Raw genomic sequence first — 20,784 nt, 5'->3', positions numbered from 1 at the left:
CTGAGCTAAATCCCCAGCCCCGTAAGTTTTTTTTAATGCATTGATTTAAATTGGAATAGTTGATTTTAAGAAAAGTATCAATATATGCAGAATGTGGACCCGGCAAAAAAATCACAAAAGTACCACAGTACACTGATATGTGAAGTCAGGAAGCACTCAAGGGGGACACTGGGACATTGGTTCAGTCTAGGGAGAACTTTCTACTCACCCACGTTGTAGGATGGAAAAGGCTGTGTGCTTCCCCGTCACTGGGTGTGCAGAGGGCCCCCCCAGGCCCTCATTCAGGGGTCTGCTGGGGGGGATTCAGGTGGAAGATGTGACCCCTGGCTGCATGTTTCTTGGCTCTACACCCAGGCTTTCCTTCGCTTCCGGCCTCATGAATGTGACCTGGACATCCCCAGTGGGCCTGCGGTGCAGTACTGTAGCCTGGCCAGAGACCTCCAGCGTGAGGCCTTCCTGGAGTTTGTGAGTAGGACTTCTCCTTCCTTCTTTCTGCATCAGGCGGATGGCAGAGCCTACAAGAGTAATATTTAGAAGCCAGGCACTTTATGCAGTTGTCACATCTGTAACCACTTTGGGTAGGAGTTGGTATTAGTGCAGGGGAGGGGTTGGAATGAGTGTATTTTCTGATAAAAATAGCCCCACCAGTGTTTATTGAATCACATTCCTCTGCCAGGTACTGTGCTAAGCCCTTTACATTCTTCACCTCATTACTCCTTGCTACATGCCTTTGGGGAGCTCCTGTTATAGCTCCGTTCTGCAGAGGGAGCTTGAGGCTCAGAGAATGTGACCTCCTGAACGCTTTATACAGAAGGTCAGTGGTCCACAGAGGGCTGACTCCCAGCCTATGCTTTTGACCGCCACTCTATGAAGAATCTTTCTCAAGATCTTTGCCCCTGTGCTGTAGTTGTAGCTCAGTGGTAGAGCATTTCCTAGCATGGCTGAGGCCTTGGGTTCAATCCCTAACACCTCTGAAAGAATAAGATAACAAGATTTTTGCATATTACTGATACTAAGAAGTGGCATAATTGAGTACCTACTTTGTGCCAGGCACTCTTGGTAAGCTTATTGCAAGCCATCCATGTTTTTTGGACCAGAAGATGGAGGCCTGCAGAGGTGAGATAACATGCTACAGGTCACGTCCAGTTAGTGGAGCGGGGCCTGGAGCAGAGGCAGCCTGCCTCCAATGCCACTTCTCCCAGTCCTGCCCTCTGCCACCTCCTTTCCCAGCTCCCACGCTCCCCTCTTCCCACAGAAGCAGCGGCTAGAAGGCCTGGTGTGTCAGCCACTGGACAGCCTGGCCAAAGCCCTGGTTGGCCCTCAGAACCTGATCAAGAAGCGTCTAGATAAACTCTTGGACTTCAAGAGGCTGGAAGAGAAGCTGCTAGAGGTGGGCAGTGTGACCTACGAGGAGGAGGCAGCCCGGCACACGTACCAGGCCCTGAACTCCCTGTTAGTGGCTGAGCTCCCGCAGTTCAACCGACTGGTGGTGCAGTGGCTGAGCCAGATCCTGCGCACTTTCGTGGCCCTGCAGAGGGACCTTGCAAAGCAAGTGCTACAGAGGGCAGAGGGCAGCATAGCCCAGGTAAGGCAGCTGGGACTGTGGCATCTCTGGGGCTTGGCCAGGCAGGGCCTCAGCCCCTTCGGGCTGGTGTGTGCAGCAGTGGGAGGTTGGGCGGTTGAGCCTTCCAGACATGCTATCCCGTGTCTACGAAGAGGTAGTGATGAGGGGCTTCTTTGCCCCCCTTTAGTGAAGTTGGACCGTAAAAACTAGGGTAAGACGGACTCCAGGACCTGCCAAGTTCTGGGACTCAGGAGCACAGGAGGCTTTGCTGGGAGAACAGCAGACCTGGAACCCCTCCCTAGAAGATCCTGCGAGGTGGTGACAGAGGTGCATTTCTGCACAGGAGTACAGTCAGTGTCTCAGTCTGGTGTTACTTCTGCTGCTTCTGGCAGCCACCTCCTCCTGAGCATAGTTACGTGCCTGTTTGGAGCACTTCCTATGCAATTATTTTACTTACTCTTCACCACAACCTTGCAAAGCGGGTAATACTGTCATCCTCACTGCAAACATAAGAAGCCAAAACAAAGCTCGGAGAGGCAGAGTGGCCTATGGAGGGCCACACAGCTGGTCGTGGATTTTGAACCTGGCCCATTCAATTCCAGAGCCTGGGTTCTGATGAGAATCCTCAACAGCATGTAAAAGGAGCCATCAGCCAAAAGCCTAAATAAATTCCAGAGAGCTTTGGACAAACCCCCAAATGCCCACTCGCAGTTTAGAATTTTGAAGGTTAGAGTTGATACAAGAAGGAACACCTGGCCTCTTGCTTTTTGTTCTGTGATGCCAGCGTCCCAGTGGAATGGCTCAGGCGTAGGGCTTGGGGAGCAATTTCAGTGCACCTCATCCCACCTGCTGTCTCCTGTGTTTCTCGTCCCTGCACTCAGCTGCAGCCACCCAATGCTTCTGGTGGAATTTCCTGCAGGCTTTGCCTGCCTGGCCTTCTTGCCTTTCCAACCTGCAGCTGCTCCCTGCCCGCAGCCCCTCCCTCTGGCACACCGTTTCTGAGGGTAACCTCGTCCCCTTTGCATGCACGGATCCCTCCTAGCCTGAAATGCCTCCCAGCCCGTTCGGGGTCTGGTGTAGTCTAGCAGAGGAATGCGTCTTTCCGTGACGGTTTCTGAACTCCCCTTCTAGGGTAGGGGCGCAGGAGAGCCCATCTGCCCATCATCTGCACTCCCGCAGCCCTCGGCATGAAGTGCTTGGTGCTGGCCAGAGCCTGCTCTCTCCAGAGCGCTGGAGCAGAGGTTTCTTCTCAGCCACAGGAGGGCTGAACCTGAGCCTTCCTTCTTTGCCCTCCCAGCACTGAATGCAGATTTCTGTCTGAGACACTCATTTCAAGCTGAATTATGCCTGAGCTTCTCTTTCCCAGCGGCAGACGAGTGAATCTGACTAGGTGATCTTTCACATTCCCCCGCCCGGAGTGTGTGCTGGGACACACAGGGCGAGGGGTGCCATCGGGGGAAGGTGCAGTTTACAAGGGCAGAAAGTGAAGGTCCTGATGGTCCTGTCCTGTGCCCTTCAGAGCCTGGTGGGGACTGGGGCTAGCTGACCCTGTCTGTGCCCAGTGGTCCATTCCCTGGGACCCATCCCTGTGGCACTAGGGAAAGACCTGCCCGCCAGGAACTTCCATCTCTCTGCAGCCTGGGGAGAGTGGCTCTGGGTCAGAACTAAGGAAGAAGTTCGGTGACAACTCAAGAAGTTGGACGTGTCTGTTTAGCAGTGAAGTTGGATAGGTCTCATTTACTCCTGGGCTCCGGGAGGAGGACTCAGGAGATCTTTTAACAGGGTCAAGGTCTCAGGACAGAGAGTTACTGAGAACTCCTTGGGTTACAGAAGTGTTATAGAAGTTACAGAAAAAGTTACAGAAATGCAAAACAAACCAGCTGGAGCATGAAGAAGAATGTACTGGTCCGCATAGCAGGAGGTCAGGAGAGGCATGTGACTGAGGCACGGCCTCTAGCAGGATGGACAACATTGCCAAGACTCTGGTTTGGTTTTTTTTTTTTTTTTTTTTGAGACAGAGCTCACTATGTAGTTCAGATTGGCCTGGAACTCACTAGGTTGCTGAAGTTAGCCTTAAATTTGCAAAGATCCTCCTGCCTCAGCCTCCCACATGCTGAGATTAAAGGCGTGCACCACCATGCCTAGCTTTGGGACTTGGGCTCTAATTTTGTCTCTTGGCTCTGCTTCTCCCTCCTGCTTGGCTTCTTTTCTACCAGGCATTAGTTCTGCACAGAGAGAAGGATGGCTAGGGAGAGCTGCAGGTGTGCACTCCCCCTCCTATATTGCAAAGGAAGAGTCACAGGGTCTCAGCCTTCACACACTAGCTGTGATGAGTGGGTCACCGTTGGCCTTGCCTGGGTCCTATGTATGGTCACTTGGTTAGGAGAGAGCGATAACAGGGCTACCAGCCCCACAGATATAGCACCATGGCAGGCAGTAGTACTGGACTCCCACAGGGGACACTTTCTTGTAGGGAAGTGGGCAGACAAAAATGACAGCTGACTGCAACAGAAATAGCCAGTGTACCCTCTGGAGCTGCAGTTCTGGTGGCCAGGGACTCCCTGCCTCCTGTTGACGTGTCTGTCCCACACAGCTGCCCCATCACCACATGGCGGAGCCGGCCTTCAGGAAGCTGGTGGAGGACACGCTAGGCCAAACCGGTAGCCAGCTTCGTTCCTTTCAAGAGAACTTCGAGAAAGTGCTGCCGCCTCCCTCCTCACAAGTAAGTGTCCCCCTCCCCCGTGACTGTCTGGTTCTTCGCCTGCCAGTGGGGTGAGCCTCGGCCCCTCTGCTCTCCTTTCTCTCGCTCCTGTATCATCTGCTACTCGTGGAGACGTTTTCTCTTCTCCTCTGTCCTTTCCGCAAGCTGGGGTTGTGTGAGATGACAATTCCACCCCTGCCGCTTCCTGGTCAGTAAGCACAGACAGTACGGAACTCTTGGCTCAAGAAAGGAAAGCCCAAATATTTCATTGTTAAAGTGAAATTAGTCAAAAGGGTGGGCAAGTGCTATGGACATCCAAAAATGTGGAACTGCCTCAAATTTTTCATCAAAATATTTCCTTTTCCCTCTACCTTCCACTGCTACTGTCAATATCATCATTCAAAATAAATAAACACTTTGACTACAGTCATTTAAATTTTCCTTTTGATATGGTATTTTTACATCTCAAATGACACTGTAGCACCTGCATGATGGTTTACAGATCTTTGGCTCCCCAAATTTTTTTAAAGTATTTTCCTTTAAAACGCTGTATAAAGAAGCAGTGGAGGCTCATATTCGTAATACCAGCCCTGAGGAGGCTGAGGCAGGAAGATTGCTGTAAGTTTAAGGCCAGCCTGGGCTACAAAGTGAGCTCAAGGCCAGCCTGAACTGCATAGTGAGACCCTGTCTCAAAAAGACAGAAACACAAAAACAAAACAAAACAAAAACAAAAAGACAAAATACTGTATAAGGAAAGAGCATGTTCCAGTCTACCCAAAGAGGACACCTGGGTGGTACGTGATTTTGGGTTTTGAGGGGGTTTAGGGGGGCGACGTGGCTTTTTGTTCTGGTATTGGGTATTAAACCCAGGGCTACTTCTTTAGCTATTTTTAAAAATTTTTATTTTCAGAAAAGGCCTTGCTAAATTTGAGGCTGGCCTCCAACTTGAGATCCTACTGCCTCAGCTTCCTGAGTCTCTAGGATTGCAAGCATGTACCACTATACCCAGCTTGCGTGCTGTAAAAATAACCAAAGCAGTGTTTGGGGGGCAGGGAGAGAGCGTCCCAGAGTGACAGTTCTGGATTTGAGAAGAATGTTTGCTCACATGTGAAATGTGAAATGTGAAGTGAACAGTCTGAGGGTCCCCAGAAGGGGGAAGAGAGCCCAGGACACAGAGAAATAAGCATGGGCCAGCAGAGCAGGCAAATAAAGGTGGCCTTCATACCTGGCCAGAGAGCACAGAAGGGAAGATAAACGTCGCCACAAAGGGGGAAGGGGTGACTCCTGGCCTCCTCTTCTGCCCTGCCTTCCATACAGGCTATGCCTGCGGGTCCCTGGGGAGGTGCCCCTGCAACTGGAGGAAAAGGGGAGGGGCATAAAATAAAGAGTAGCAGACACACACACACACACACACACACACACACGTGCCAGGAACTTCTCTGTCTTCGTACTCGAATTATAACAACACTTTTCTTACTGGAAAAGCCATCCGTCCTTACTGTAGAAAAAATGAGACAGAAAAACAAACAAGAGAAACAAATGGAAGCACCCAAACCCCTGCTGTTGCCGCCACCCCCTCACAGAGCTGTGACTCCCTGGCTGATCCAGCCCGTGGAGGAGCAGTCCTAGTGGCCTCCAAGGCAGGTGACAGACGAAGCAGCCAGCTGTCTCCCGCCTCATGGCGCTCACGCTGACTGTACCAGCACCACTCAGAAAACCCTTCCGGCCCCAGCCCTACACTTCTGTTCAAGGACTTGCTTGGGAACCCTGGGCTGGCTTGATTTTTAGTTCCTTGTTTGTGTTTTTGTTTGTTTGATTTTGTGGTGCTGGGATTCAAACCCAGGGTCTTGCACCTGCTAGGTAGGGGCTCTACCACCAAGCTATATTTCCAGCCTTGCCCTGATTCTTAACCCTGATTTTTGCTAAGGATATGGCAAATCTTTGCCCACATATTCCTGATAGGCCCCCTACCTGCTCCATACCGAACATTGCCCCCCAACAAAATAACTGTACAGAACATGGTAAATAAACACGCATACACTGTATGCATATATATAAATAAGAATTGAATAATTATATATATTTAACACATTTAGTTCCTTATTGGTTTTACAAAGAGGGGGCAACCACCCCTTTGAGTCTCTTTTCGCTGATGTTTTTGTTGGAAACTGTGAATGGAAAACAAAGGAAATGTCAGGAGAGTTTTAGATAAGCCGAAAGTGTCCTGATTCACTCTCCCCAGCTAGACCACAGTTCTCATCTGAGCAGCAGCTCTCCTGCATTTCTGCTGCATCACTCACAGAGCGGATGCCGAGCCTGGTACCTGGCAGATGCTCAGTGCATACGTGGGGGCTGGAGCTCACAGGCAGCATGCCCTCTCCCAGGTGCAGTCCCTTGCCAGCTGGGGAAGGCCTGGTGCTCCCATGGATTGCACACTGTAGAAAGCCTGAGAGACCTGTGTGGGCATTTTCCTCTGGGATAATTTAGCTTGTTTTTAGAGGCAGAAGGCAGGACCCAAATCCAAGAGTTCTCTAACTGAACCAGAATTAGTATTTTAGAGAATCCCGGATGATAGATGTCTCTTCTCAAATGTCTTTGGATGCTAAGACCCAGCCATGCCCTAGTGAGGGATGGCTGCCCCAGTCTAGATGGGCCCTGCAGGAGTGGGGAGGCGTCAGCAGGACTCCTGGATCTCAGCACGCATTGGCACCGGCCTGACTCTTAATGCAAGCTCCTGTGTCTGTCTCTGCTCTCCCTTCCTCAGCCACTCCTCCCCGGCTCTGAGCACCAGGTGCAGGCTCTTCTGAGCAAGTACGGCCCCGGGAAGCTTTACCAGGTGACGAGCAACATCAGCGGGGCAGGGACTCTGGACCTGACACTGCCACGGCGCCAAGTCGTGGCCCTCCTTCAAAACAAGGACACCAAAGGCCACAGCAGCCGCTGGCTGGTGGACACAGGAGGTATGTGGGCCTGTGGGGGCCCTTCCTCTCTTTCTGGGAAAGCCACCCCCACCGAAGCTGGTGAGGAGACGGGGCACTTTCGTGGGCCAAGCTTGCTGTGAAAATCCAGGGTGGGAACGAGCACAGGTGACAGACGCAGGGCTCAGGCACAGGAAGCTGAGTGTGACTTTGTGCTGTGTGGATGCGGAAAAGAGGAACTCATGTTCCACTGCAGCAGCCTTCGTCACCACCTCTGTGCTGGGTGCCATGGAAATAAGACAGAGCCTTGCTTTGCGGACCTCACAGACTGTCGGGAGGGACGGATGTACAAAGAGAATGTCAGCAGCAACCTGAAAGACAGAGGCATGCCCAGAGAAGGGACACTTGGTCCTCGCTAAACCGGGGGGTGTTGGATGCCCACAGTGAAGGCAGAGAGGGGCGTGTCCTTCCCTCCTGGTCATGGCCTTGGGCCTTGGGGTTGCTGCTTGGGTCCAGGTGCCCCTGTGTAACCAGGCTGAAGGCAAGTGGCGCCAGGAATCTGGGATGACTAAATGGCCTTATTAGGCCTGCTCCAGACATAGACGTGCGGCTGGCAAGTTGAGGGTTGCCCAGGATTATTGTTAGGGAGCCTACAGGCAGTTGTGTTCTCCTTCAGATGGTTTATTATCACTGCAAGTTATTTTCATGTGTATTTGAAAAAAATAACTAAACCATAAGCCCATAATTGTATTCAAGTTATTATACAGTTCAAGGTCAAGTTTTAAAAAGTCAGTCAATTTTAAAATTTAAGAAAGTGATACAAACAGGCAGAAATCATAAAAGAGCACTCTGATGACTTAAGTGGGGAAATAATGGAAGGAGTATTAAAGCAAGGAGGCCCCGGGGAGCCTGAGGACTGGTTTGGATCCCAGCTTGGCCGCGTTCCTAACTGTGATTGCGGGAAGTCATGGAGCTTCTCTGAGCTCAGCTGGCCCCGCCTAAGATGGAGCCAACAATGCCAGCCGACCTCAGGAACTGTGATGACCATGGCATCACTTGTTGGGCCCGGCACCTAGCAAGCCCTGGGGAGTGATGGCCATTCATGGTGACAGCAGTCGGAACAGCGCTGGATGTGTGAGAAGGAACAGGGACACCCGGGGAGGAACAAGGTCTCTGCCCATGGGGAAAGGCTTTTCTGGGGAGGGGAAGCAGCCTTGCTCTGCCAGCACCCAAAGCAGATTTCCTACCCGTCTTTGTTTGTTTTAGAGATGTTTAAAATGAAGAGGGCTTGGGGACATAGCTCAGCAGCACCGGGCCTGCCTGGCAAGTGCAAGGTCTTGAGTTTAATTCCTGGTACCAATAAATAGATAAATGAAATAAAATGCAGTGGGTTGCCCAAGTAGGGAACGAGCCTCTTGTTGCTGGAGGTGAGCAAACAGAAGCTAGGAACAGTGAGCGCAGAGAGGGAAGGCCTGCCTGGTCCTTACGAGTGCAGAGCGGCTGAGTTGGAAGCATTCACTGCCGCTGACTTTCCCCACCACTGTGATGGATGGGCAGGCGTCTTGCAACCAGATGACCCTCTGCTCATTCCCTAGGACATCGGGGCTATGTGCCAGCTGGGAAGCTGCAGTTTTACCACGTCATTCCCAATGAGGAGCTCAGAGGACAGGCGAGGCAGCGGCGGGACTCCCACCATCTGGCACCAGAGCCTGCCCCAACCCCAATGCCCTCTGTCCCTGCTGTGACCCAGGTGAGTCTGGGAGTTTGCCTCCCTCAGCCACTCAGACTGGGGCTTGGAGTTTCATCTTTGTCCAAGTCCATGCTCCTCATGTCTGGAGGGGTCACCACCCTGTAAGACCAGGGTCTTGATCAGGGACAGTGTCTATATCTTGGGCAAGGGTGGGACCTGGAGAGAGGGGCCTCTATCCCTGCCACATTGTTAGCAGAGAGCTAGCCCCTTGTCCCCCACCACGGGGCAAGCAGAAGTCATGCGTGCGTGCACGCATTTGTGCATCCATTCATTCGTGAATAGTTGCCAAGTATGGCACAAAGTGAAAGATACCATGATGAACAAAAGTAAGTCATAGCCTTTGCCCTCCTCATGCTTATAATCTAGGGGAAAGCAGTAATTGGTAAAATAAGTGCATGAGCATCTGTAGTTATTAGGACAGATAAGTACGACAGCCTGAGATGTAGAGGGGTTTTTCTGGGAAGAATGATGTTTTTTCCTAGGCAGGAAAGGTGAGTAGGGGATGTACCAGGGTACAGGTAGCAGGAGCTCTCCAGAAAGCACACACAGCACGTGCAAATGCCCAGTGACAGAGGGGACAGGCACAGATGTATGTGGAACTGAATGAGCCCAGTGGGTGGGAGAAGACAGAGGGGCAGGGTGAAGCAAGATGCTGCTGATGAGGTGGGCAGGGACAGGCCAGCAGGGCCCTCTGGCCTTGGAAGGGTATCAGTCTTTCTTCTAAAAGCAGTGGGAAACATGTACACTCATGTTTGTGGCAGAATTATTCAAGAGAACCCAAAAACAGAAACAACCCAAGCATCCATGAGTAGGAATGGATAAGCTAAACATACACATGTGGTGGAGTATTATTCTGTCACAATCAGAAGAATAAAGCACTGATACATGCTACCACCTGGATGAAGCCTTGAGCACACAATGCTCAGTGAAAGAGCTGGGCACAGAAGTCAGGCAGATCATGGGTTCTGCTTACGTACATGTCCAGAACAGGCATGTCCACAGAAAGATGAAGTGGGTTGGAGGCCGAGGGGGAGGGAAGAAGGATGACTGCTGTCTGGTATGGGTTTTTTTCTTGGAGTGATGAAAATGTTCTGAAATGAGATAGAGGTTACACACATCAGTGAATATACTAACAATGTTAGAGTATTGAAATTATATCCAGAGAGAGAGAGAGAGAGGATGGGAAGCCGCTGCAGGGTTTGCCTCTGGAGGGACAGAGTCCTGGAGGGTAGAAGTAGCTCAGCAGAGTAGTTGTGAGGATGGGAAGAGCCGGTAAAGCCAGGCAGGCGTACTGGGAACTCCCTAAATGGAGGCTACACTCCCATAATCAGCACACTGGGAGCGCATCACAGGTGCGGGATGACCAACAGAAAGGCTCTGGACGGCAAGGGGCCAGAGCCCAGAGGCCCTGAGGGTAGGCCACAGGGGGGCGGTGCTGGGCCTGGACACAAAGGCTGCATAGACACCTATGGAAGGTACGCCCCCCGCGAGGGCACCAGGGCCAAGACCCTCAGGCCAGAAGTAGTGCACCAGGGGCTGCAGAGGACACCTAAACGTCCAACTCCATGGCCTGATCATTCAACTCAGCCTGGGCCCCACCCCTGTGGGGAAGGCACTGAGGTTGCCACTGCCCCCAGCTCCTCCACTGTGGGTTGTTAACGTGGGCGAGCTCAGAGGTCCCTCTACCTGAACATAGCAGCTTTCTCTGCTGCTGGGATCCTCCGTGCAGCTGCTGTTCCTAAAGCTTTACCCTCTATAATAACAGTAACAGTAAACAGTTAAAGTGACCTCCACTCCTTAGGCTATTACTGTGTGTCAGGCACTCTGTGAAGCCCCCTATATTTGTTCATTCATTCACTCATTCACTCATTTATTCATTCAATTTCCTTAATGACCTAGAGGGTGGAATAGCATTATTCCCATTTTGTACATGTTGCAACTGAGGCCCAGAGAGGTTAAAGAGTAGCTTAATAAATGCTCTCCCCTCCATTTTTTCTCCATTTCAGTGCTTTTCCCTAAAAATTAACCAAGTTATCCAAACACCTGGTTCTGCTCCAAGCTGGGAAACTGGCCTGAATTGATGGAACCTTTACATCTGGGGAGGGACAGACAAGCTGCTGAGTCTGCTCAGCCATTGGCTGAGTGGGTGGAGAACACCTCCTCTGAGGTGAAGCAGGCCTGTCTTTGCAGCTGTGTGATCTTGAGCAAGTTCTTTGACCTGAGTCTCAGTTTCCTGATCTGACAAGATGGGCCAATAGAGTGATAGAACTGTGTGGAAACCAACACCGAGAAAAGTGCAGGGAGAGTGCCGGCCACACTGGAATGATTTGCTGTGGGACAACAGGTTCTGTTGTCTTAGTGCAGAGGGTGAGCTTGAGGGGCAAGGGATGCCCAGCCGTGGAGACCAGGGTTGGGTGGGATAGGGCTGGATAAGCAGCCTTTTGGGACTGACCATTTCCCCGTCACTGGCCGTGTGTTGCAGGTGGTAGCTGCGTACCCCTTTGCGGCCAGGAGCACGCATGAAGTGAGCCTGCAGCCGGGCCAGGCCGTGACCATCCTGGAGGCCCGTGACAAGAAGGGCAACCCTGAGTGGAGCCTGGTGGAAGTGAACGGACAGAGGGGATACGTGCCTTCTGGCTTCCTGGCCAGGGTCCCGAGCCCTGCCCCGTGGGGCTGGACTCTGCCCTCGTAGGGGGCCTTCCCTGGCAGCATCCACATTGCCAAGGCGTGGGAGGGGCTTAGAGGCTGTGACCCTGTTAGGAAATGAAGCAAAGAAAGTGCAGGAGTGGCAGAGGGGATCAGGCCCAGTGAGTGGAGGCGCCTAGCGTGGGTGGTCCTGAGCACTCATTATGTCTGCGTAAGAAAGCCTTTGTACCCTAAGGTCCCAGCTAATTGGCCAGGACTTGCCATAGCTTGTAACCAGTCTTACCTGTGCCTCTGTCTGGGCCTGGCCATGAGATGGGATCGCTCAGGTGGCTGTCACCTGGGTGCCGTGTGGTTTCAGGAAAGGGGCTGGAGAAGCGCAGGACTGTCTGGCCTTACTGTGCACTTGCTGCGCGTGGGATCTGGGGACACCCGGGCTGGCCAGTCAGCTTTTTTTTCTTCATGCTGGGGGCTGAGTTATCTTGGACAGCGAACCCTGAGAGCCCTTTCAGTGGCAGTGGAGAGGTTCCCTGGAGACTCTTGCCTGGGCCTGGGAGTGAGTGTGACCCAGTCACAGCTGTGGAATGTGTAGGCAAATTCCCAGGGGACTCCAGGGCGCAGGGGATTTTGATGGTGCGTTAGGTAAGGCATATAATGCTGCCGGCAGCGGTTGTAGCATGCCACCGTTTTCCCTGGAGTAGGAGTATGCAAATCAGTGCAGAAACGCTTGATTGCAAGCTGGTGGGTGGGGAGGTGAGGTACTGGCACGGTTTCCTGTTTCTGGATAAAAGAGCCGGGCCACCCTGTGGGTTCAGGTTGCCTCTCAGGGCCTGGAGGCAGCAGGAAGCCTGCGGTCAGTTGGCTGTGACCTTTGACACAGGACATTCCAATTCTCCCATCCAGGCTGTGAGACTGGCATGAGGCTAAGGGTGCAGAGGCTCCTTGGAAACCATAAAATGTGACACCAGGGTCAGCGCCATCAGTGGTGTCAGGATGGCCCTGTCCATCAGCTGACCTGGACCGGCAGGTGGAAGCATCATGCTGCCAACCCTCGTGCCTATACCCATGGCAGCAAACAGTCCATTGACATGTGTTCTTGTCCTTAAATCCGGGCTCTACTCGGGGTCTTTCTCAATGTGTTCAGCATGGATTAACAATAAGAATACATTCTCAGACACGATTGTTAAGAGATTGTGCTGTGGGACTGCCACAGACTGTACTCGTACAAACTAGCCAGGCTACGATACCACTAATGATATAATATTATGGGGCCTCTGACAGACATGCTGTTTGTAGGTGATCGTATACAGCATGTGACTGTACTACATTCTAGGTGGCCGATCTCTTGAACTCTGAGTCACCCCTTTCTCAAACCTGGAAACCGCAGTGCCTCAGACACTAGGTCCCGTCCCAGGAAGACTGGCCGCTGGGGCAGCCCTGGGTACGGAGCTGGGCCACGGGACATTGCAGGCTTCTCAGAAAGGGGAAAATGTGATGCGCTGGAATCTTCATGCTGTCTTTGCATGTTTGGAGCCGTCCCTCGTGAGAATGTGTGTGGAACAGGTGGCAATTTAGATTTATTTACAAGAACGTCTGTTACAACTAGAGTGCCTAACACTGTTAGCACTGGTGTCTGAAGGGCTCTTGAGGAAAGCATACTTGTCTGTGTCAGACAATCTATGATATGCCTCCCCTTGGCTTGTTAAAGCATGAACACCCTGCATAAAGCCAGGGAACCTCAGTCGCCACAATCCCTTCCCCAGCCCTATGTTCACTGTACAAGATGCTCTTGGTGCATCTTCTTTTCTTTGCTGCTCAGATTTCTGGTAAAAATAGGGATCACAGGGAATATATTACAAAGTATGACAAGCATTTGTGGGTTATACGGATTCTTACAGGGAGCCCACTGTGTGCCGGGATCCTGGTTCAGGGCTTCTCGGCCTGGCTGCTCACTGCATTTGCCTGGGAATCTTTAAACTATGATGCAAGCCAGAAGCCACCCAGACAGGCCCCTGGGGTGACCTGGGGTGGCCTGGGCTTTACTCTTCAGGAAGCTCCCCAGGTGTGGAGAACGTGCAGCCAGGCCAAGGACCTCTGCCTTAGATGCGCATGGTGGACAAATAGACCTGCGGTCAGAGATAAGAAGGGATAAACTAAGATGTGCCCCTTCTGAGCTTTGTACAGGCTGTTTAAACAGGCAGCATTTGTGGTAGTTTGAAACAGGACAGCCTGTTCTGTCAGGTCCCAGAATGTATATTTATTAAGTGCCATTAAAATGGACCTGAACAAAATTGGATGTTCTCATAGGCATAAGGGAGAAAAATGAAATCGGTGTGGAACCAAGGCTATCTCATGAAGGGAAAATAAAAATGCATTCTGTAGCATGTGGGTTATGGTTTCTCATAGACCTGGGGATGAGATTAAAAGTCAGTGAAGAGTGAGAAAATGTGTATTGGAAAGATGGAGAATGGCCTGCATTTTCTCCAGGGGACTCTGTGTAATGTGCCTTTTTACCCCCAGATGCCTAGAACCGTTGTACTGTACCTCATTTATTTTCCTGTTGGGCGGTCACAGACTAACTGGCTGAGATACTCACCTAAGAGCTGAACAAGACTTCCAAGAGGGGAAGCCTGGTTCACAAGGGCACCCTGGCCCTCTGCAGCAGAGTGAGGTGTCTTTAACCCTCTGGGCTCCAACTCAGTTTTGGATGCGAGGGCATAATTGCAATGTCTGGGGAAAGATGAATGGATTACTTGGTTGATACCATGAACACTAGCTCTAATGAGTAACTAATGTGAACTGCTGGGAATAAAGAGCTTCAAAGATAACAATGTCTCTGGAATTCGTATGACTTTCACCTTTGGGCACTTAGCTGTCCCACATACCATTTGTTCCCTGGACACTTGCTTTATATAAAAGTGGCACTTGGTCATCAATGTGTTCATTTAATTGTCTACATTTTTGCTTCCAATAATTGAATTTAGCAGCTGAGAACACAGGAAAGAATCAAATAGATGGGGCCTGACCTTCCAGGGCCTATGGTTGGGAAAGGGCACTAGCTCCGTGATTGTTTGGGTTAGAATAAGGCAGTGACAGGTTCCCAGGAAGGGGACAACCCAGCAGCCAAGGAAGACTTCTGAGAAGAAGTGATACCCCGCTGAAGGCCAGGGAGTGCAGGGGTTCAGTGAAGGTGATCAGGTAGCACATGCAAAGGCCGGAGGCGACAAGCAAGGGTGGTGTGTCTGAGAACAGAAAGGCTGTAGAGCCAGAACCCAGGGGTGCCGGGTTGCTGGTAGGGACAGGGAGAGGTGAGTTAGCAGGTCAGTGATAGAAGGCTCTGGGTTTATTCTGAGGGAACCAGTACAGACTGGAAGCAGAGGAGCAGCACGCTTGGGATTGTGCAACTGGCTGTGTGCCTGATGTAGCCATAGGCAGCTGTACACTCCTCCAGTACCGGAAGCTCTAATTCATTTCAGAATCTCCCCAAGCCTCTGTCAGGTGCCGCAAACAATAGATATTTCTCAGATAAATATCACAAGCAGTGGGGGAACGCCAAAGCCCTTCTTTCATGCACTCTCCAGGCTGGCTGCAGATGTGCAAGCCTCAAGCAATTTTCTGGCCCTATGGGCACAATGCCATCTGCACCAGGAGGGGGCGATGGAGCTTTGTAAGGGCTCAGACTGGGAGAGATGTGGGAAGGCTGAGGGGGTCACAGAGGCTTCTTGGAGGGGGCGGGCCTGGTGCTGGGCCTTGCGGGATAGGTAGGATGGGGAAACAAAAAACAGAGGGGCTTCTCATGCCTAGGCAGGCAGTGGTGCTATAAAAAGTGCCCAGCACTTGGCCTTAGAAAACCTGGGTCAAGGCCCACCTGACCACAGGTAACAGGTGCACTTCTCATGGCTGCCATGTGTGGCCTGAAGGCTGCTTGTCCTCCGCCACCAGGCCCCAAAAGTACTCACTGCAGAGTTCTGGTTTATCTTAAGGGGTCCTTGGGTCCCCCCATCAGGACCAAACTTCTAACACAGAAGTGTCATTTTGGGAACTGTGGTGGCAAAACAGAGCCTAAAACACTCTGAACTAGGAGTAGGGAAGGAGTTGGATTTCATTGGCAATAGCATGGAGACTGGGATCCTGAACAGTCTGTTCACTTAACCTTGTTCATTTGTGCCTTTCCTTCCTTCCTTCCTTCTTTCCTTCCTTCCTTCCTTCCTTCCTTCCTTCCTTCCTTCCTTCCTTCCCTCTCTTCCTCCCTCCCTCCATCCCTTCCATCCCTTCTTCCCTTCTTTCTTTCTTTCTTTCCTTCTTTCTTTTTTCTTTCTTCTTTCTCATTCTCTTTCTCTCTCTCTCTCTCTCTCTCTCTCTCTTTCTCTCTTGCTATGATAGGGGTTGACCCCAGGACATTTGCACTGAGCCATATCATTAGCTCTCTAAAAACATTATTTAAAAAAATTTTTGAGACAGAATTTTGCCAAGTCACTAAATTGCTAAGGCTGGGCTTGAACTTTTGATCCTCTGACCTGAGACTCCCAGTCATCTGTTCTCTTACTGGTAATCTGTGAACTTACCATTCCTGTTTTCTCATCTGTAGAGTGGGTCAATAATTCCTTTTCTCACAGCGTCGTTAAGGATTAAATGAGGCAATGGGTGAAAGCGGTTGTGGATTGTACCAGCAGTGTTCCTGACCTACGCACATCAGTGGAACGTGTGTCTGTGACCACCAGGCGGCAGCAGCGCTCTTCCAGCCCTCCAGAGAGGGCTGGGAAGATCTGGGATCAAATTGAAAAGCCCTGGAGGAAGAAACACCAAGTGAGAGACCCTGGGGGCGCTGCGCTGGACCAGAGCCCACCTCCCCTGACCACTAAGGAGCTGCAGCGTCCTGGCTCCAGCCAGCTACCACCACGTCTGAACGTGTGCCCAGCAGTAAATCAGACATTCTGATTTTTCCAGAGAAGCCAGAAACCAGGGGTTTGGTTTTGTTTTATGAAATCTGTGTGGACATTGTGTGATCTACAACAGGCCCCTCTTTGCATCAGTGTAAGGTGACTGTCCCCTGTGAGAAGCTCTGAAGAAGCTTTATCTATGCTGAGGAATGCCTTCATGTATCCTCGTTACTTTATCAGCATTAATGGCTTTCCTTAGATCTCTGGGAAACGTTGTTTCCTTTTATGTTACTGTTCCTGTTACATTATTTCAAACTTCTGTTAGAGAGTGAGTTGTATTTTCTCACCTGTCAGTGCAGTGTGGCCCCCCCAGTGCCCGTCTCCTGAGATCCTTTAGAGCAGTAAGTTAGATATTGATGTAAATCACTTAGCCCTGCACCCAGCTCATTAATGCTCCGTAAGCATAGTGATCCTTCTTATGGGGACTTCAGAAGACGTGCAGGAGAGGTGAAGGGCTTATAGCCCTGTACCACCCTGCACGTGAGATGGTGACAAGACCTGGCCACCTCCCTGCGTGGGAGCCCCTGGTCTTGTGTGCCTGCCCTCAGTCTCAGGGACCTGGGCACTGCTGGGGCCTGAGTGGAAGCTGAGGTCTACGCAGCAGCTGCAGGTATGAGACAGCCCTGAGCCCTGGGCCAGCTGGGCCAAAGGCAGCACAGGAGTTGCGGCCATCTCTCCTTTGCAGCTCCTTCTCTGGAGGGATTTTGCTTGCTCTTTTTCACATTCCTGCCATTTTGCTCTGCTCCACACTGCAGGAAACGGCATTTCCCAGGCTGCCGTGGCTTCTGGTGGCCTGGTAGGTGGGATCCATAGGAGACACTGGCCGCGGGAGAAGCAAAGATAGTTTCCTCCCTGTCTGCTTCAAGTAGCATTCCGCCAGGGGCAAGCGTCCTGTGGCCCCAGCTCCCTGGATGGCCCTCCCGTATGGCCCCAGTGCTGACGGACAGAACTGGCTGTACTTTCAGAGCCTGCTTGGTGGCCCTAGATGCTGAACACCAGTAACAGTGCCTCCGCCCTCTATGTCTCCAGCCCAAGGACTGTAATGTCTCTTTGCTATTGATAATCTCTGGGGTCCTCCTCAGATCTTCCTTCACTCGTTTAACCCATTCCTTATATTCAGTTCCTCTCTTCAAAAGCATGGACTGGTTTCTGCTTTCTGTTCGCACAGTAGCTGCTATTCCATGCAGGAGCCTGGGGTGCAGGGAAGGGCTGGGTCCTGCCCCTCAGGCTGCCCAGCCTTCACAGAGGACTGGTTTGTCTGCACAGTCCCTGGTCAGGGGACTGTCTGCCCTCCCCACACAGAGCTCTTGAAAGTGTCTGCAGCCACAGACAGCGGAGTGGTCCAGACAGGCATGGAGGAACTCCAAGACCACTGGGAAGAACAGAGCTTTGGGCAAGAGCCAGGCTCTAAAGCCATGGAGGAGGAGGAGGAGAGGTGGGGAGTGATTTTCCTGTCGTGGTATCTGAAAAATATCTACCTCTGGCCCCGCCTCGTAAAGGGCAGCAAGCCCCAAGCCTGGGAGACAAGAAGTGGAGTGGGGCTTCTAGCCAGAGAGAGGCTTTCTTGATTCTGGGGTCTCAGGGCTCTGAGAACCATCAGCAGAACCTGCGGTGTGGGACTAGACCAGCATGTTGATAGCACTAACCACGGCTTTTCTTTGCTACTCACAGGGCTGCTGGAGGGTTACGTGAGAGAATTCACTTTGCATGATTAATTCACAGCTAGCACATAGGGAGCTCTCAAGAGCTACAAGCTCAGAAAAAAAAAAAATCAAACTCAATCCTCAACCTTAGCAGCCTTTGTGGATCTCTTTCAGTAGGCATCTCAGGAGACGACTAATTGGTACTGTGCCCTAGCGAAGAGGTCTGGGGACACATATCCAATTGCCAGGGCTGGAAGGGGCCAAATCAGGTGAAGGATCAGTGGTGGTGGGGCATCATGAACTCTGAGTACTGTCCCCAAGGGTAAAGGGGGAGGCGGAGGAGTCTAGCAGGTGGGCAGAGCCCCACAGAGACACTTGGGGACTGGCCTCACCTAGCATCCAGGGGGGACAAAGTTCAAAGCCCTGTCAGAGTATGGACAGCAGAAGTCAGTCTTTGGCTGGAGTTCAAATACAAGTCTCTGGGGACTCAGGCCTCTTAAAGACACAGAGGTCATGGCCGGAAGCAGGATTGAGAACTGGATTCAAGGGTGGGGTTCAGCTCTAAGTGAAAGGGACTTTGTCCTGGGCCCTAGGGAGACCTGAGAGAGCGTCTAGGGATCAAGTAGTCGGGGCAGTCAACTGCAAGATGCTTGAGTTCAAATCCTGACCCCACATCTACCAGCTGTGTGACCTATGTGAAACAAGTTACTTAGTTCTCTCTAAAACCTCACTTTCCTCTTTGTGGGAAAACCAGGAAACAATCCTCCCCAAAGAGTTGTTGGGATGTTGACATGGCATAAAACATGGAGCGCACTAGGCACTGGATCTTGTAGGTGTAAGAGCTCAGTAAATAATTGATCCTTAGCCATACAAACCAGTTGTGTCTGCAGTCCTCCTGCTAAACTTTGTAGCTTCCCCGTGATCCCTTGAGGCCCACGTGTTCTGTTCTCTGCACTAACACTCCAGCCTTTTGCCCAGTGCTTGTGTACCTGATCCCTCTCCGCCTGCAGTCTGAAATACCCTACCCTGTGTAAAGAGTGCTTTCAAAACCAAAGGCACGTAGATAGTTTCAGCGGTCAAAGGTTCCTCCCCTGGGAACGGAACACTGACCATGTCCTCAGATACTCTTTGGTGATTAGAGCCAAACATTTTATGATTAATTTTTTTTTGTACCATGAATTGAACTCAGGACCTCGTACTTGCCAGGCAGGCGCTTGTGCTGCTGAGCTATATCCCTGACAGAGTCAGCCATCTTGAAATACTCCTGCCTCTCAGAAGCTTCTCCAGACTGCTGAGGCAGCAGTTGTAGACAGACTTGCTGGTATGGTGGTGGGTGGTTTTAGGGGTACTTCTTTCTACTTTTAAATTTTTAAAAAATTTCTGAATGTTTTTATTTCAAATTCCTTTCACCTTTTCCCCTCAAAAAGTATGGGTCAGAACAACAGCCATAAAATATATAGAGAGAGACACACACACAGAGGAAAATCTTAATACCCATCCCTTTCCCATTCACACACTCCCTACCCCATCTCCCAGGCCAGAGATTCCAAGGTGTGGCGCTTCTCCTATGAGACATGTGTCCCTCAGCCCATTTTGCGAATCACAGCCAAAAGCACTTTCTCTCCATTTACTCTCTGTAGTTTGTGTTGTAAAGATAATATGCTTTTTGTTTTTCTTAACATATTTTAAAATAGCTGTATGGGCCGGGGATATAGCTCAGCGGCACAAGTACCTGCCTGGCAAACGCAAGATCCTGAGTTTGATTCCCGGTACCAAAAAAATAAAATAAAATAAAATAGCTGTAATACTTTATTTTTAACGAAATTGGACCCTGAATTTGAATTGTATCACTTCCTCCCTCAAAAGTCTCTCTCGCTTTCTTAGACCGCTAGCAGGTGCAACATCAACAAATATTTCACCCTCAGGCAGGACCCCACAGTTACTCTTCCTGGTCTTTCTCCCTTCATAAACTGTCTGAGCCCACATCACGGGACACGCCCCCTCAGACACGCCCACGGGACACGCCCACAGACACGCCCGCGGTTCCCGGCTTCCTTTCATCACTTCATGTCCATCCCTTCAGAACCTACTGAACCCTGACCCGCTCCCCTCCACTTCTGCCCCTCCAGGGCCTCTGCCACCGCCCGTCCCAGCTGGCCCGGGCCCTGCAGTGGCCTCCTGGTGCTCCCTGTTCCCACTCTACCTTTCACCCTCAACCCACTCTCTAGAGCCACCCAAGTGAGAGAGTGTGTGAGAGAATGTCTCTGCTCTGCTTACGACCGAGCAAACCCAAACTTCTTACTGTAATCTGGAAGGTCCAGTGGCAGGCCCTACTATCCCACCTCAGCTGGTTCCACCAACCCCCAGCCTTACTCTTGCGCTGTCTCTGCTTTTTCATCCCTGCAAGCCCAGTCCCAGCACAGGGCCTTTGCATGCGCTGTCCTTTCCCTGGCACACTCCTTCCCAGAGCTGCCTGCAGTGGGCTTGCCTTCAAGTCAGCTCCTCAGTGACACCTTCAGTGACTGCTCATCCAAGTGGTCTCCAGTCTTCCCCCCTCCCCCTCCTCACCCCCTCTGGTTTCCCCTGTCTTATTTTCATTCTAGAACTGATCACTCCACATTTTCT

The 20,784-nt window shown here is 51.3% G+C and overlaps 1 protein-coding gene across 8 annotated transcripts in view; it reads left to right on the top strand.

The window, feature by feature from the left end:
• Positions 1-19,860, top strand: part of Arhgef37 (Rho guanine nucleotide exchange factor (GEF) 37) — a 50,364-nt gene extending 30,504 nt beyond the window's left edge. For 7 of the 8 annotated variants that reach the window (XM_005380595.2, XM_013512370.1, XM_005380596.2 and 4 more), the window contains 6 exons: positions 355-465; positions 1,256-1,585; positions 4,158-4,286; positions 7,030-7,225; positions 8,779-8,933; positions 11,416-14,404. In XM_005380595.2, the coding sequence (XP_005380652.1) occupies positions 355-465; positions 1,256-1,585; positions 4,158-4,286; positions 7,030-7,225; positions 8,779-8,933; positions 11,416-11,625 (1,131 nt within the window). In that variant the 3' untranslated portion in view covers positions 11,626-14,404. Of the gene's footprint in view, positions 1-354; positions 466-1,255; positions 1,586-4,157; positions 4,287-7,029; positions 7,226-8,778; positions 8,934-11,415; positions 14,405-16,192 lie in introns of those variants that run through there. The other variant, XM_013512371.1, reaches the window with a different exon arrangement.
• The last annotated feature ends 924 nt before the right edge of the window (positions 19,861-20,784 follow it).

The sequence above is a fragment of the Chinchilla lanigera genome, unplaced genomic scaffold (genome assembly GCF_000276665.1).
Source record: "Chinchilla lanigera isolate Chin_1 unplaced genomic scaffold, ChiLan1.0 scaffold00014, whole genome shotgun sequence".
Lineage (NCBI taxonomy): Eukaryota > Metazoa > Chordata > Mammalia > Rodentia > Chinchillidae > Chinchilla > Chinchilla lanigera.
The sequence above is the reverse complement of the archived record's forward strand: the minus strand, read 5'-3'. Positions and strand labels throughout refer to the sequence as shown.